Here is an 11,910-nt window from a genome sequence, read left to right on the forward strand (position 1 = left end):
TTCCAAGTTTCTTGTCTAGGTGTTTCTTATTGTTTGTTTAGATTTCCCAGTTTAGGTTTGTGTTAATTTTGTTTCAGTTTGCCTTGCCCTTTGTTTGTACCTTTTTTCCAGCCATATTAAACGGCTCGCTTTTTGTTAACATTCAAGTTTTGTTCCCTGTTCCTTGGAGTCTGCATTTTGGGTCCTTTTTCAATTCATACAGTCTGCCCTCGCCAGACTGTGACAAATGTAGAACTACAGAATTGATGTGATGCTGTTTTCTAATTCTTTGTTAACTTCAGCACTTTGGGCTGAATCAGCTGGTGGAGTTTCTATGTTATCATTTGTAGCTTTCAGCATAATAACCTTTTTTGATGCAGACTGTATGGGGTAATGTAACATGTAGAAGTGTGTAGCACAGAGACTAGATTGTGAGGAGTGGTCACTGCCCTCCAGTGATCACAGTGAGGAACTGCAACACAAATGATATACCGGTATGTATGATTTATAATTTTTATCTACATCATTGTTGATAACATTTTATTGGTTCACATATTTTTTATGAGTTTGTCTTAAAACATTCAGATGCTCCATGTCATTCATGGTGAATAATAAATATTCAGCAGAACGTGCAGGAGAGGACTTGATGCACAGACTGGATCAATCATGCAGCTGATGAAGCTGTCATCAGGACATCAGCAGCACCTTGCTGACTAAGAAGTATATTGATAGATGCATATGAACTAAATTAAAAAGTCAGATTGAGAAAAAACCCCCACTGCTCAAAATAACAAAGTCACATTATGTTGGCCTGAAGTCTGAAGTGAGTGGAGCAAAATATCTTGGTCAAAAATGACTCCAAGGTTCCTCACAGCGTTACTGGAGGCCAAGGTAATGCCATCCAGAGTAAGAATCTGCTTAGATACCATATTTCTAAGATTTTCAGGGCCGAGTACAATAACCTCAGTTTTATCTGAATTAAGAAGCAGGAAGTTAGCGGCCATCCAGGTCTTTATGTCTTTAAGACATTCCTGCAGTTTAACTAATTGGTGTGTGTTATCTGGCTTCATGGGTAGATAGAGCTGGGTGTCATCTGCATAGCAGTGAAAATGTATGCTATGTCTTCTAATGATACTGCCTAAGGGAAGCATGTATAATGTAAACAGAATTGGTCCTAGCACTGAACCCTGTGGAACTCCATAATTAACCTCAGTGTGTTAAGAGGACTCTCCATTTACATGCACAAATTGGAGTCTATTAGATAGATATGATACAAACCACTGCAGTGCAGTACCTGTAATACCTACAGCATGTTCTAATCGCTCTAATAGGATATTATGGTCGACAGTATCGAATGCTGCACTGAGGTCTAGCAGGACAAGCACAGAGATGAGTCCACTGTCAGAGGCCATAAGAAGATCATTTGTAACCTTCACTAAAGCTGTTTCTGTGCTGTGATGAGCTCTGAAACCTGACTGAAACTCTTCAAATAAACCATTCCTCTGCAGATGATCTGTTAGGTGTTTGACAACTACTCTTTCAAGGATTTTTGATATGAAAGGAAGGTTGGAGATTGGCCTATAATTAGCTAAGACTGCTGGGTCTAGAGATGGCTTTTTGAGTAAAGGTTTAACTACAGCCAGCTTGAAGGCCTGTGGTACATAGCTGATTATTAGACATAGGTTGATCATATTTAAGATTAAAGCATTAATTAATGGCAGGACTTCATTGAGCAGTTTTGTAGGAATGGGGTCTAAAAGACACGTTGATGGTTTGGAGGAAGTAATTATTGAAGTTAACTCAGAAAGATGAAAGAGAGTAAAATATCAGCAGTTATCAAATTTGGCTTTTTTATTTCAGTAATGGTTACATTTTATTTGTAAAGAAGTTCATGAAATCATTACTAGTCAAAGCAGGGGTGGGGAACTCCAGGTACCAAGGCCCGGTGTGCTGCAGGTTTTAGATAACACGCCCTGGGTCAGCACACCTGAATCAAATGATTAGTTCATTACCAGGCCTCTGGAGAACTTTAAGACATGTTGAGGAGGTAATTTAGCCATTTAAATCAGCTGTGTTGGATCAAGGACACATCTAAAACCTTCGGGACCTGAGGTCTGGAGTTCCCCCACCTCTGTTTTAAAGGGACGGTTGGCTCAACAGAGCTCTGTTTGTCAGCCTGGTTACAGAGCTGAACCTGTACCTGAACCTGGGGTTGTCCTTTCATTTTCATTTATTTATTTATTTCACACTTGGTACAACAATTCAAACAAACCAACCACACTTTCTATCAAAAAGCACTACAACCATATGGTAAAAGGAGCAGGAAGAAGAAAATATTCTTATTAAACCCTGCCCGCTATCTACAATCCAACTTATATTACAAGTGGGCACCAAAAATCAGGGAACAAACTAACATTAACATTTATCTCCGGTCCTAACCCAAACCAAACAACAAATTTACAATCAGAATATACCACTCCACATAGTAACAAGGAGAAAAATAAAATTAAAACAAATAAAACAAAAAATTATAAAGGATCCTTTTTCAATGAACTCCAATTTCATTCATATTGAGTTATCGTTTTAAGCATGTAACACTTTTTAAAACAAAGTAAACTTATACAATTCTTTAAACTATAATGAAGAGAGTTCCACAGTCGTATACCCCTAACCGTTGGACTCATTAATCTTTGTGTTGTCCTAGCTAGCTGATGCTTAAAATAAAATTTCCTTCTGCTATCTTCTCCCCCTGAACACATTAAAAATACTCTTTGTAATTTAAAGGGCAAAATATTATTTTTAGCCTTAAACATAATAAATAGTGTCCGTAGTTTCACCAAATCTCCTAATTTTATTTTATTTTATTTTATTTTATTTTTATTTTTTTTTGCCTGTCCCATTTGGTTCGTTAGCCATCAGAATTGTTGTCTGAAGACCAACAAGGATACCCAATGGATTTACTTTGCCAAATGGATCTTCGTGGCATTGCCGTATTGGTCCATTTGGTCGATCTTTGTTTTTATTATTTATTATATTTTATTTTCAGATGTTACAGACGGGACAGACATCAGTGAGGGATAGGAAAGGGAGAAAGAAAGAGGAAGGAAAGGAAAAACAGAAGGGGAGAGGGACAGTGAGAAAGGGGGGGAGAGAAAAAATAAAAATCTCCTGGATCACCTGTTGAGAGAAGAATAGAAGACAAAAAAAACAAAAAAACAAAGCAACATACTAAACACAACACCATCGCATTAATCTAGCTAAGTGTAAACAGCAGTAAATACTAAATATTCAATGTTGTTGTGCAGCACGCAGGACAGATGTGCTTCGAAGTAGTAGCCAAGAAAGGTGTAATTTAAGTCTACGAGCAGTGAATACCCATGTGTGCATACCTGTGTGGATCAGCGTGCTTGTATTCCAAAGGTTTCTCCATGTAACGATCTGCTAGGGAGTGTGGGGGGGCCACAGCCCCATCCTCCAGGGCATGAAGCAGGTATGGAGGAGATCAAAACTCCAGACATCCAGAGGCCCCCAGAACACAAGAGACCATGGAAAACCAACAGAGGGGCAGCCGCGCCACTGTTCCAGCAAGAGCTGAGGAGAGTCCCAGATGAGGGTTCACTCAGCAGCCGCGGAGCAGAAGCCAGGGGGAGTTGCAGTGACGCGCCCGTGAGCTCCGCCGGCAGCCAGCTGTGCCTGAGTGACCGAGCCCCAGGCCGAGAGGCCGGGGGCACCCCACCTCCGAAGTGGTCCGAGCGAGCCCCAGGTTCCAGGCCCCGATAAGCGGCCGCCAAGGAGTGAGCCGGTGTGTACCTGGACGCCCACCCCCAGACACAAAGAACCACCAACGCACCGACACCTGAGGGAGTCCGCCACCGGCAGGGGAAGTGGTGGTGGGTGGAGATAGGCCTCCAAACCTTGGAGGGCCTGAGGTGTCCCCAGAGAGGTGGTGTCTGATACCCAACCTGACATATAGACACAGACATACAGGCACATACAGACACAAACATCCATTCCCACCCTCATGCTCTCATATGCACTTACTCCACACTCAACCAACGTGGAGACAGACATAAAGAGACGTTGTACACACGATCACACTCCCCAAGCGTACTCTACAAACCGGGTCTAGGTACCCTTGCCCCTGGAGGGGGGAACTGCACCCAGACCCAGGTGGTGTTACCCTTTTCCCTGCGGTGGGGAGAGGCAGACCACCCCGACTCCGTAGCAGCAGGGAGGCCCCACACTCCAGACCGCAGTCGGACGGCCAACTCCTCCTAGCCCTCCCGCTCCAGCAGGCCGCAGGGAATGGGGGTGGGAGAAGACTCCAAACCTCTCTCCACCCGCTCATTGTAGTGTTGATGCATGTGTGTTCTAAGGTGCAATTAAAACCCAGGAGAGCATGGAGCTACCTGCCAAGGAGCAGCAGGTAAGCGCATAATCTCCTAATTTTAATAATTTCGATTTTATAAATAATTTATTTGTATGTTCTCTATATTTAACATTATGAATCATTCGTATCACTTTCTTCTGTAATAAGTTTATAGATTTTATAGTTTTCTCATATGTATTCCCCCAAACTTCCACACAGTAACTAAAATATGAGAAAAACAATGAAAAATATAAAATGCGCATTGTTTTATAGTCTAATAAATCTCTAACATTTCCCAAAATATAAATGTTTTTAACCATCTTCTTTCTAATATACTCAATATGTGATTTCCACGTAAAATTTTCATCTACTATTACACCCACAAAGCGAAATTCAGTAACTCTATCAATCAATTCTCCATCAATGGACATAATAACTTTATCCTCCTTTACACGATTGCCAAATATCATGAATTTCGTTTTTGTCAAATTCAAGGATAATTTATTTACATCAAACCATATTTTTAATCTTAACATCTCAGAAGTCATAATTTCAACCAAATCTTTCAAATTCTCTCCAGAGCAATAAAAATTTGTGTCATCTGCAAATAAAATAGAATTTAACCTTTTTGATACGTCACAGATATCATTAATATATAAATTAAAAAGTTTAGGTCCCAAAACAGAACCTTGAAGAACGCAACATACAATCTTCAATCTTTCAGAGGTGTTACTGAGAAAATGTACATATTGCGACCTATTTTGTAAATAACTCCTTAACCATTTCAATGCCACTCATCTCACACCATAATTATACAATTTAGAAATCAAAATATGATGTTGTAACGTATCAAAAGCTTTTTTTAAATCAACAAATACCCCAACTGTATATTTATTAGAGTTCTTAGGGTTGTAGTGAGATGTTCTGGCTTTGCGGAGGGCTTTCTTATAAAGCAACAAACTATTTCTCCAGGCTAAATGATGATCCTCTAAATTTGTGACACGCCATTTCCTCTCCAGCTTACGAGTCATCTGCTTTAACTCAGTAACCAGTAGGTGGCAGACAGTCACTCTGACAAATAAGTGACTGGCCAAGTAATCCCTTACAAAAGTAACACAGGACAGTTATGGTAACAAAAGCCGTCAGTAACACAGAACTGCTGTTTTGCTGTGTTTCAGAGCAATAAACCTCAGTGTGCACCTGGATGAACCTCGTCCTCCTTCAGTGTGTAACAGTGACAGTAAAACTAAGGCACAGCAGTGAATGTTTGGAGTGGGGGCTCGATGAACAGAGGGAGAGGTTGGTTAATGGAGGTATGGAGAAGCTGCAATTGGGGACAGTGAAACAGATTGATTCCTCTTCTAGTCTTAAATACTGCCTGCAGATTGGCCTGGATCTCCCACAGGTGAGTATAACAGGTGTAGTGACGAGGGCTCCGCCCAGAGGCGGGAACACAGGGTCACCATGGAACAATCCAGATGACTCAGCCGGCCCATGACCACTTCTCATTTGAGACTTTTGTTAAAAGCAGATCCTTAAACTTAGTTACAGCACTTTCAGAAAGACACCTACTGTGATCAGAGTCCTCATGTGTAATCCATTATTCTAAATGTAAAGGCTACTGTAACTGATTTTCAACATCTGGATGTTAAAATCATCTACAATTAATATTTTTATCAGAACTGAGCACTAAATGAGATAAAAGTATGACAATCAGAAACTCTAAGGCCCAGATGGACGATCGATAACAACAAATAAAACTGTTTTTTTTAGTTTTCTGGCTTTCAAGTGAATTAAAACTACGTCTACATTTTTGGGTGATTGATGAGTGTAAGAATGCTGCCACTCCTCAGCCTGTGCTTCGTGTGTGTGTGTGTAACTTCCGCCCAAACTCAGGTACAACCAGTCGAACTTAAAACACAACAAAACGAACATTCTTTGGTTTTGACTCATCGCCCATCACAGCAGCAAACACAGTGATCTTATTGGCTGAGCTCTGCTGTAGGCGGTGCTCGTGGATTTTAAGTATTAGACTCTAATTGTCCAAACAGTGTCTGTGGTTCACTTCATTAACCATGATGTTTGCTGCTCTTGCAGGTGCAGCTCTGTTATCAACACACAGCCCTCCTCTCTGTTTCCAACAACACCTGGGCCCTATTTCAGGAAGCCGGTTTGGAAAACTCAGAGTGAAAAACGATACTCGGGGTTGAGTAACCCCGAACTGTCCAACTCGGAATATTCGGTTTCAGAAAGGCTGATAACAATTAGTTCAATCAACGTGGAGTTGCTTTAACCCCAAGTTAAACGCGCGCACGAGGATACATAAAGCCCTGATTAGTGGAGCACAGATTAAGCGAGTCACCATGGAGACGGAGGGAAAGAAGGCGCGGTCAATGTATTTTACATCGCTTGAGGCCGAAATTCTGATGGCAGTATATGCCGATAACATGCAAATTTTGCAGAAAAAAAGTAACACAGCCTCAGCTGCAAAAGAAAGAGAGCATGCATGGCAAAACATAGCCGACAGAGTCAATGCGTGAGTGTTAATTTAAACATTGATCTAGGGATTTCCACCCATTTAACACGTTATTTTATTATATTTTATTTTATTTTTTATGTTATACATTTTATTTTGTGATGTGATGTGAGCGCAGGTGCAACCCAACAGGCCCCAAACGTTCCTGGCAGCAAGTAAAAATGAAATATAAAAATATAGTCCAAACAGGTAAGGTGTAATTGTATCATGGGCCATAGTGCTTGGTCTGTTTGTCCGATGTAAATCAATTGCAGTTAGAGGCTACATTAATTTCCCCTCTGTAAGCACTTATTGAAATTATCTGAGCACATTACAAGTACATATTTGCTTACTCTGTATGCTCAAATGTGACCCGTTATAGCCAACAGAAAAAAAGCGGAGGCCCGAAAAACAGGTGGGGGTCCTCCACCACCACCACTCACAGAGGCTGAGCAGTTGGCTTCCACATTTGTGATAATGTTGGCAGCATCACATATGATCTTCACAGTGCAGAGAACACAAATTAGCATCCATTACTATAATGAAATAATTTGTTAGTTTGAAATGCTACAGGGAACTATGTACCTGTACATTAATGCTGTGGAAAGACTTCCTGTTCACATAGTCTCCTTCATTTACTGAAGGAGCAATGATTGGAATGTGATTGCCATCTGTACAGCCAATCACGCCTGGGAACCGTGAACATAAATGTAAAATTTAAGTAGTAGTTCAAGTATCACCATATAATGAATTAAGTGTTCTTCATCCTGATACCTGCAATTTTGTGGCATCCCTCTTTGATAAATCTTGTGGGTCTATGACCGGGGAAAACCACAAACGAGTACAGGAGACGTTTCAGTGCAACTGTAACATTCCTGACTGCCCGACAGACGGTAGCCTTGGAAACGTGCTCAGCGTCACCAATATTATACAGAAAGCTCCTGTTTGCAAAAAACCGAAGTGCAATACAAATAATATGTACAGAACTGAGAGAATGTCCGCGATGTGTCACATGAGCAATATTAGGCCTGAGGATGTTATTCAAAGAAATTATAGATTGTGCTGAAAAACGGTAACGTTCACACAGAAAATCATCAGGAAATGATAAAATGTCCAAACGCGCTCTAATCACTCTCTTCCGGCGGAGAGCTCTGCGGAGAATTTGGGCTTCAACATCTACTGGCTCTTCAAGGAAGGGGCACGCCATGTCTGACACTTCCTACAGTCAGGTTTCCGACAAAGAGGCGGAGAAAGTTAGGGTTAGTTGAAGCTAACCTGCTAGGGGGCAGGTTAGCTTCACGGAGTGTGTCGTCATAGTAACTCACTCAGAATTAATCTAAACTCGCTTTGTGAAACCGAAAACCCAGAGTTTTCGTTAACTCAGGGTATACTTACTCAGATTTTGCTCTAAACCGGCTTCCTGAAATAGGGCCCTGCAGTTAAAAAAAGAGTAAAAACCAACTGGTTGGTTCAGTTTGCAGCATTTTCATTGGTCGCTCTCTGTGGATCTGCCCTCACCTGTTCTGCACCTCTATAACAACCAGGTGAGAACAAACTGAAGCACCGATCGCTGTTGTTGCTGATCCAGCTGTGTGTGTGTCAACAGTACGAAGAATCCAGTGAGTACCTGCTGTTACCTTAAACTTAGTTAAGTGACAGGTTTGCTGTCCTATCAGAACAAGAATGAGAATAAGCACAAATTATTTTTTCAAGTCAAGGAAAAGGAAAAGTTTCAGGTTTATAGAAAGATATTATTTGTAAATTAATGTTAATGTTGGATGTAAAAATACTCAACAAACCCCAGGAAGAGACTTTGGTGGCCTCAGTGTTTTCTCTTATAAACACGTCTTTTACCGACATTTAACGTTTTACCTTTAATCACTTACTGCCCACATGTGCTGTGTCCGTGTGCCGTCAGTAACATTACTGATTATCAATAGTATATGTCTGCATTCCAAAATAAAAGTCTTTATGTTTTTCTTTCTGTCAGGATGAGCATGGAGGATCCAGATGATTCGTGCCCAGAACAAATTCCTGGAGTTAAAGAAGCCCTGAAGAACAACGACACGGCCGGAGCAGCAAAAAGGATTAAAGAATATTTAGAAAAGCAAACCAATGTCTCGTTAAATATCGCCATCACAGGAGAAAGTGGTGCAGGTAAATCCACCTTTATTAATGCCTTCAGGGGGATAAAGAACAGAGACGAGGGAGCTGCTCCTACTGGTGTCACAGAAACGACGTCGGAGGTCACACCGTACCCCCATCCAGATAATCCCAACGTCACTTTATGGGATCTTCCTGGAATCGGAACCAAAGACTTCCCAGCAAGGAAATACCTGAAGCTTGTTGGGTTTGACAAGTATGACTTCTTCCTCATCATCTCAGACACTCGCTTCAGAGAAAATGACGTGAAACTCGCTCAGAAGATTCAGAAGATGAAGAAAAATTTCTACTTTGTTCGCTCAAAGATTGACAACGATATCCGAGCCGAGGAAAGTGTTTCCGACTCCAGCAAAGAGAAAACTCTCACAAAAATCAGAGACGACTGCGTTCAACGTGAGTGAGGTCGAGTTTTCAAAATCATTTAAATCTCGTTTTTAATCGTTTTTTATTTGTATGAATCTGATGGTGTTGACATGTTTCCTCTGTGACGCAGGACTCAAAGACTTGGGCATCGAGTCTCCACGAGTCTTCCTAATGTCGAGTTTTCAGCTCCACAAGTACGACTTCTCTCTCTTACAAGAGACCTTAGAGACAGAGCTTCCCAAAGATAAGAGAGACACTCTGCTGTATGTCATGCCCAACGTCAACCCCGACGTCATCAGCAAGAAGAAAAAGGCTTTAAAGGTACACTTATACCTCTTGGCCACTCTGTCTGCAGCTGCTGCAGCTGTTCCCGTTCCTGGGCTTTCTGTTGCTGTTGATGTTGCTGTGCTCATTGGTGCTGTCACACATTTTGTACATGCGTTTGGTCTCGATGTCCAATCTCTGAAGAGACTCGCTATCAGAACAGCTGTGTCATACACTGAGCTGCGTGATGTCATCATTTCACCAGTGGCTGCGAAGGAAATTACTAAAGAGCTCTTCCTGAAGGTGTTCGCCCAACTTGGAGGAGCAGCTGGATTAATTGGAGCAGAGGAAGTATCCAGATTCATTCCGATAGTGGGAATCCCGGTAGCCATGAGCCTCTCCTTCGTCACAACCTACAGAGTTCTGAACTTTATCCTCAACCAGCTCGTTGAAGACGCTCAGAAGGTGTTAAATAAGGCTCTGGTCTGAGCGTGAAAGGAAAAGGCAATGAAACTCAGTGAAACTGGGATTTACACATGAAACTCAGTAAACCAGTCTCCTTGCACAGCTGGTCAGCTTCACACACTCAAACTTTTCTCATCATCACATACATACAGAAACAAACATCATCATATTATTCAGATATGAACTGTGTAAAGTGTAGAAGTCTGAGTCATTGTCATGTTTTTTCCTTTGTGTAAGTGCTTCCTCAGGACATCAGGAGATACAATGACCCAGCTTCAACTAGTTGCGGCAGATGGCTGAACTTCCTGGGTCTCCTTCCTGTTAAAGGCAGTTTTTCCTTCCCTCTGTCACCAGGTCTTTCGTCATAGAGTGATGTCTGATTGTTGGGGTTTTCTCTGATTTGTAGGGACTTCACTGAACTTAATTTATCTGAGCTGTTTCTACCTTTACTCAAACATGTCTTGTTGTTTGAATAAATTGTGATGAAACTGGTTGTTTTGCTGTATTATATTTTCACATCATAGCTTCCAGAGTTAAACAGACTGTTTGATGTAATGTGAGAATCAGGGGTTGTTTTGATGTTTTTACTTGCTGTTGACTGTGGATTGTGATGAGTGTTCACTGCCCTCTGGTGGCCAAAGTGAGAAACTACAACACAAATAATAACGATATGAATTATATTACTTATCACCATCACACCTGTTTATTATTAATAAAATGTTATTGATAAATAAACATCAGTGTTAGTGTGTAGGTCAGCCACTATATCATTTATAACTTACCTCAGCACTTCAGTCATCTGATACTCTTCTACACCACCCAGAGGCTGTCTCCTCCTTCTTCAGCTTCCACCTGACTCCACCTTACAGTCTCCTGTCTGTTTCAGAGTGCACCTTCTGCATAAGACGTCGTCCACCTGTGTGCATGTACAGGGTGCAGGGTGGACGCAATATTAGATACCTTGACTCTGTGGTGTAGATTTACGTTATGCACAAAACAGAATGAGGATTAATGGTGGAGAATACTAACGCATCTAGGAAATAACAGAACAGACTGCAGCCATCAGATGTATCCTGAGTCCTTCAATGACAGCCTCATCACCTGTAACAAAGACAGGAAGGATGAACTTGAACTGGCTGTGACGTCAGTGAAATGCATCGCATAGACACGAGGTGGCGCCATTTCACTACCAAATACTGTCAGTTTGTTTTGGAGCCACAAACAGCAGCAGGAGAGGAAACAGGAGACGCACTGCAGTGAACATTCACACAGAGAAATCTAAATCTAAACACGGAGCACACGCTGATCAGTGATCAATCGTTTACTGGGTTGTGATCAGTTACAGGGATGGAAAATAATCACAGGTGATGTTGTGAATATCTGACTGACATTAATATCACAGGTCTGTCAGTAAACTCGGCCTCATCTGTTTGATTCGTATTATTATCTCCAGTTTTTTCCACCTGCTCTTCATCCCTGTGAAGCTGAATCTTTGGATTTAAAACTCAGATGTGAAATTTGGCAGAACTGCAGTTTTATCTATAATCTACAAGTTGGCCAGATGGTGACTGAGTGATGATGATGCCCCACATTGATCGTCTTCATCTTCCTCAGTTCCCTGAAGCTCTGCTCGTTGTTTACCCGTTGCCACAGTGAATCTGTCCTGTCACCTACATGCGTTTCTGTGAAACTGGAAACTCTGAGTTAAAAGTTAGAGTTTGGTGAACTTGGTGCTTTGTGGAGCAATCTCTGATTGTTGTCTCAGATATTATCCCGTAAATACAGAGAAATA

General features: G+C 41.5%; 1 protein-coding gene across 1 annotated transcript; it reads left to right on the forward strand.

The window, feature by feature from the left end:
* The first annotated feature begins 5,101 nt into the window (after window positions 1-5,101).
* Window positions 5,102-10,853, forward strand: LOC309694926 (interferon-inducible GTPase 5-like). The gene is made up of 4 exons (XM_082515196.1): window positions 5,102-5,753; window positions 8,408-8,482; window positions 8,854-9,419; window positions 9,520-10,853. The coding sequence occupies exons 3-4, from the start codon at window positions 8,855-8,857 to the stop codon at window positions 10,140-10,142; spliced, it is 1,188 nt and encodes a 395-aa protein (XP_082371322.1). The 5' UTR covers window positions 5,102-5,753; window positions 8,408-8,482; window position 8,854; the 3' UTR covers window positions 10,143-10,853.
* Window positions 10,854-11,910: the final 1,057 nt, after the last annotated feature.

The sequence above is a fragment of the Aulonocara stuartgranti genome (genome assembly GCF_965226115.1).
Source record: "Aulonocara stuartgranti genome assembly, chromosome: 19".
Classification (NCBI taxonomy): domain Eukaryota; kingdom Metazoa; phylum Chordata; class Actinopteri; order Cichliformes; family Cichlidae; genus Aulonocara; species Aulonocara stuartgranti.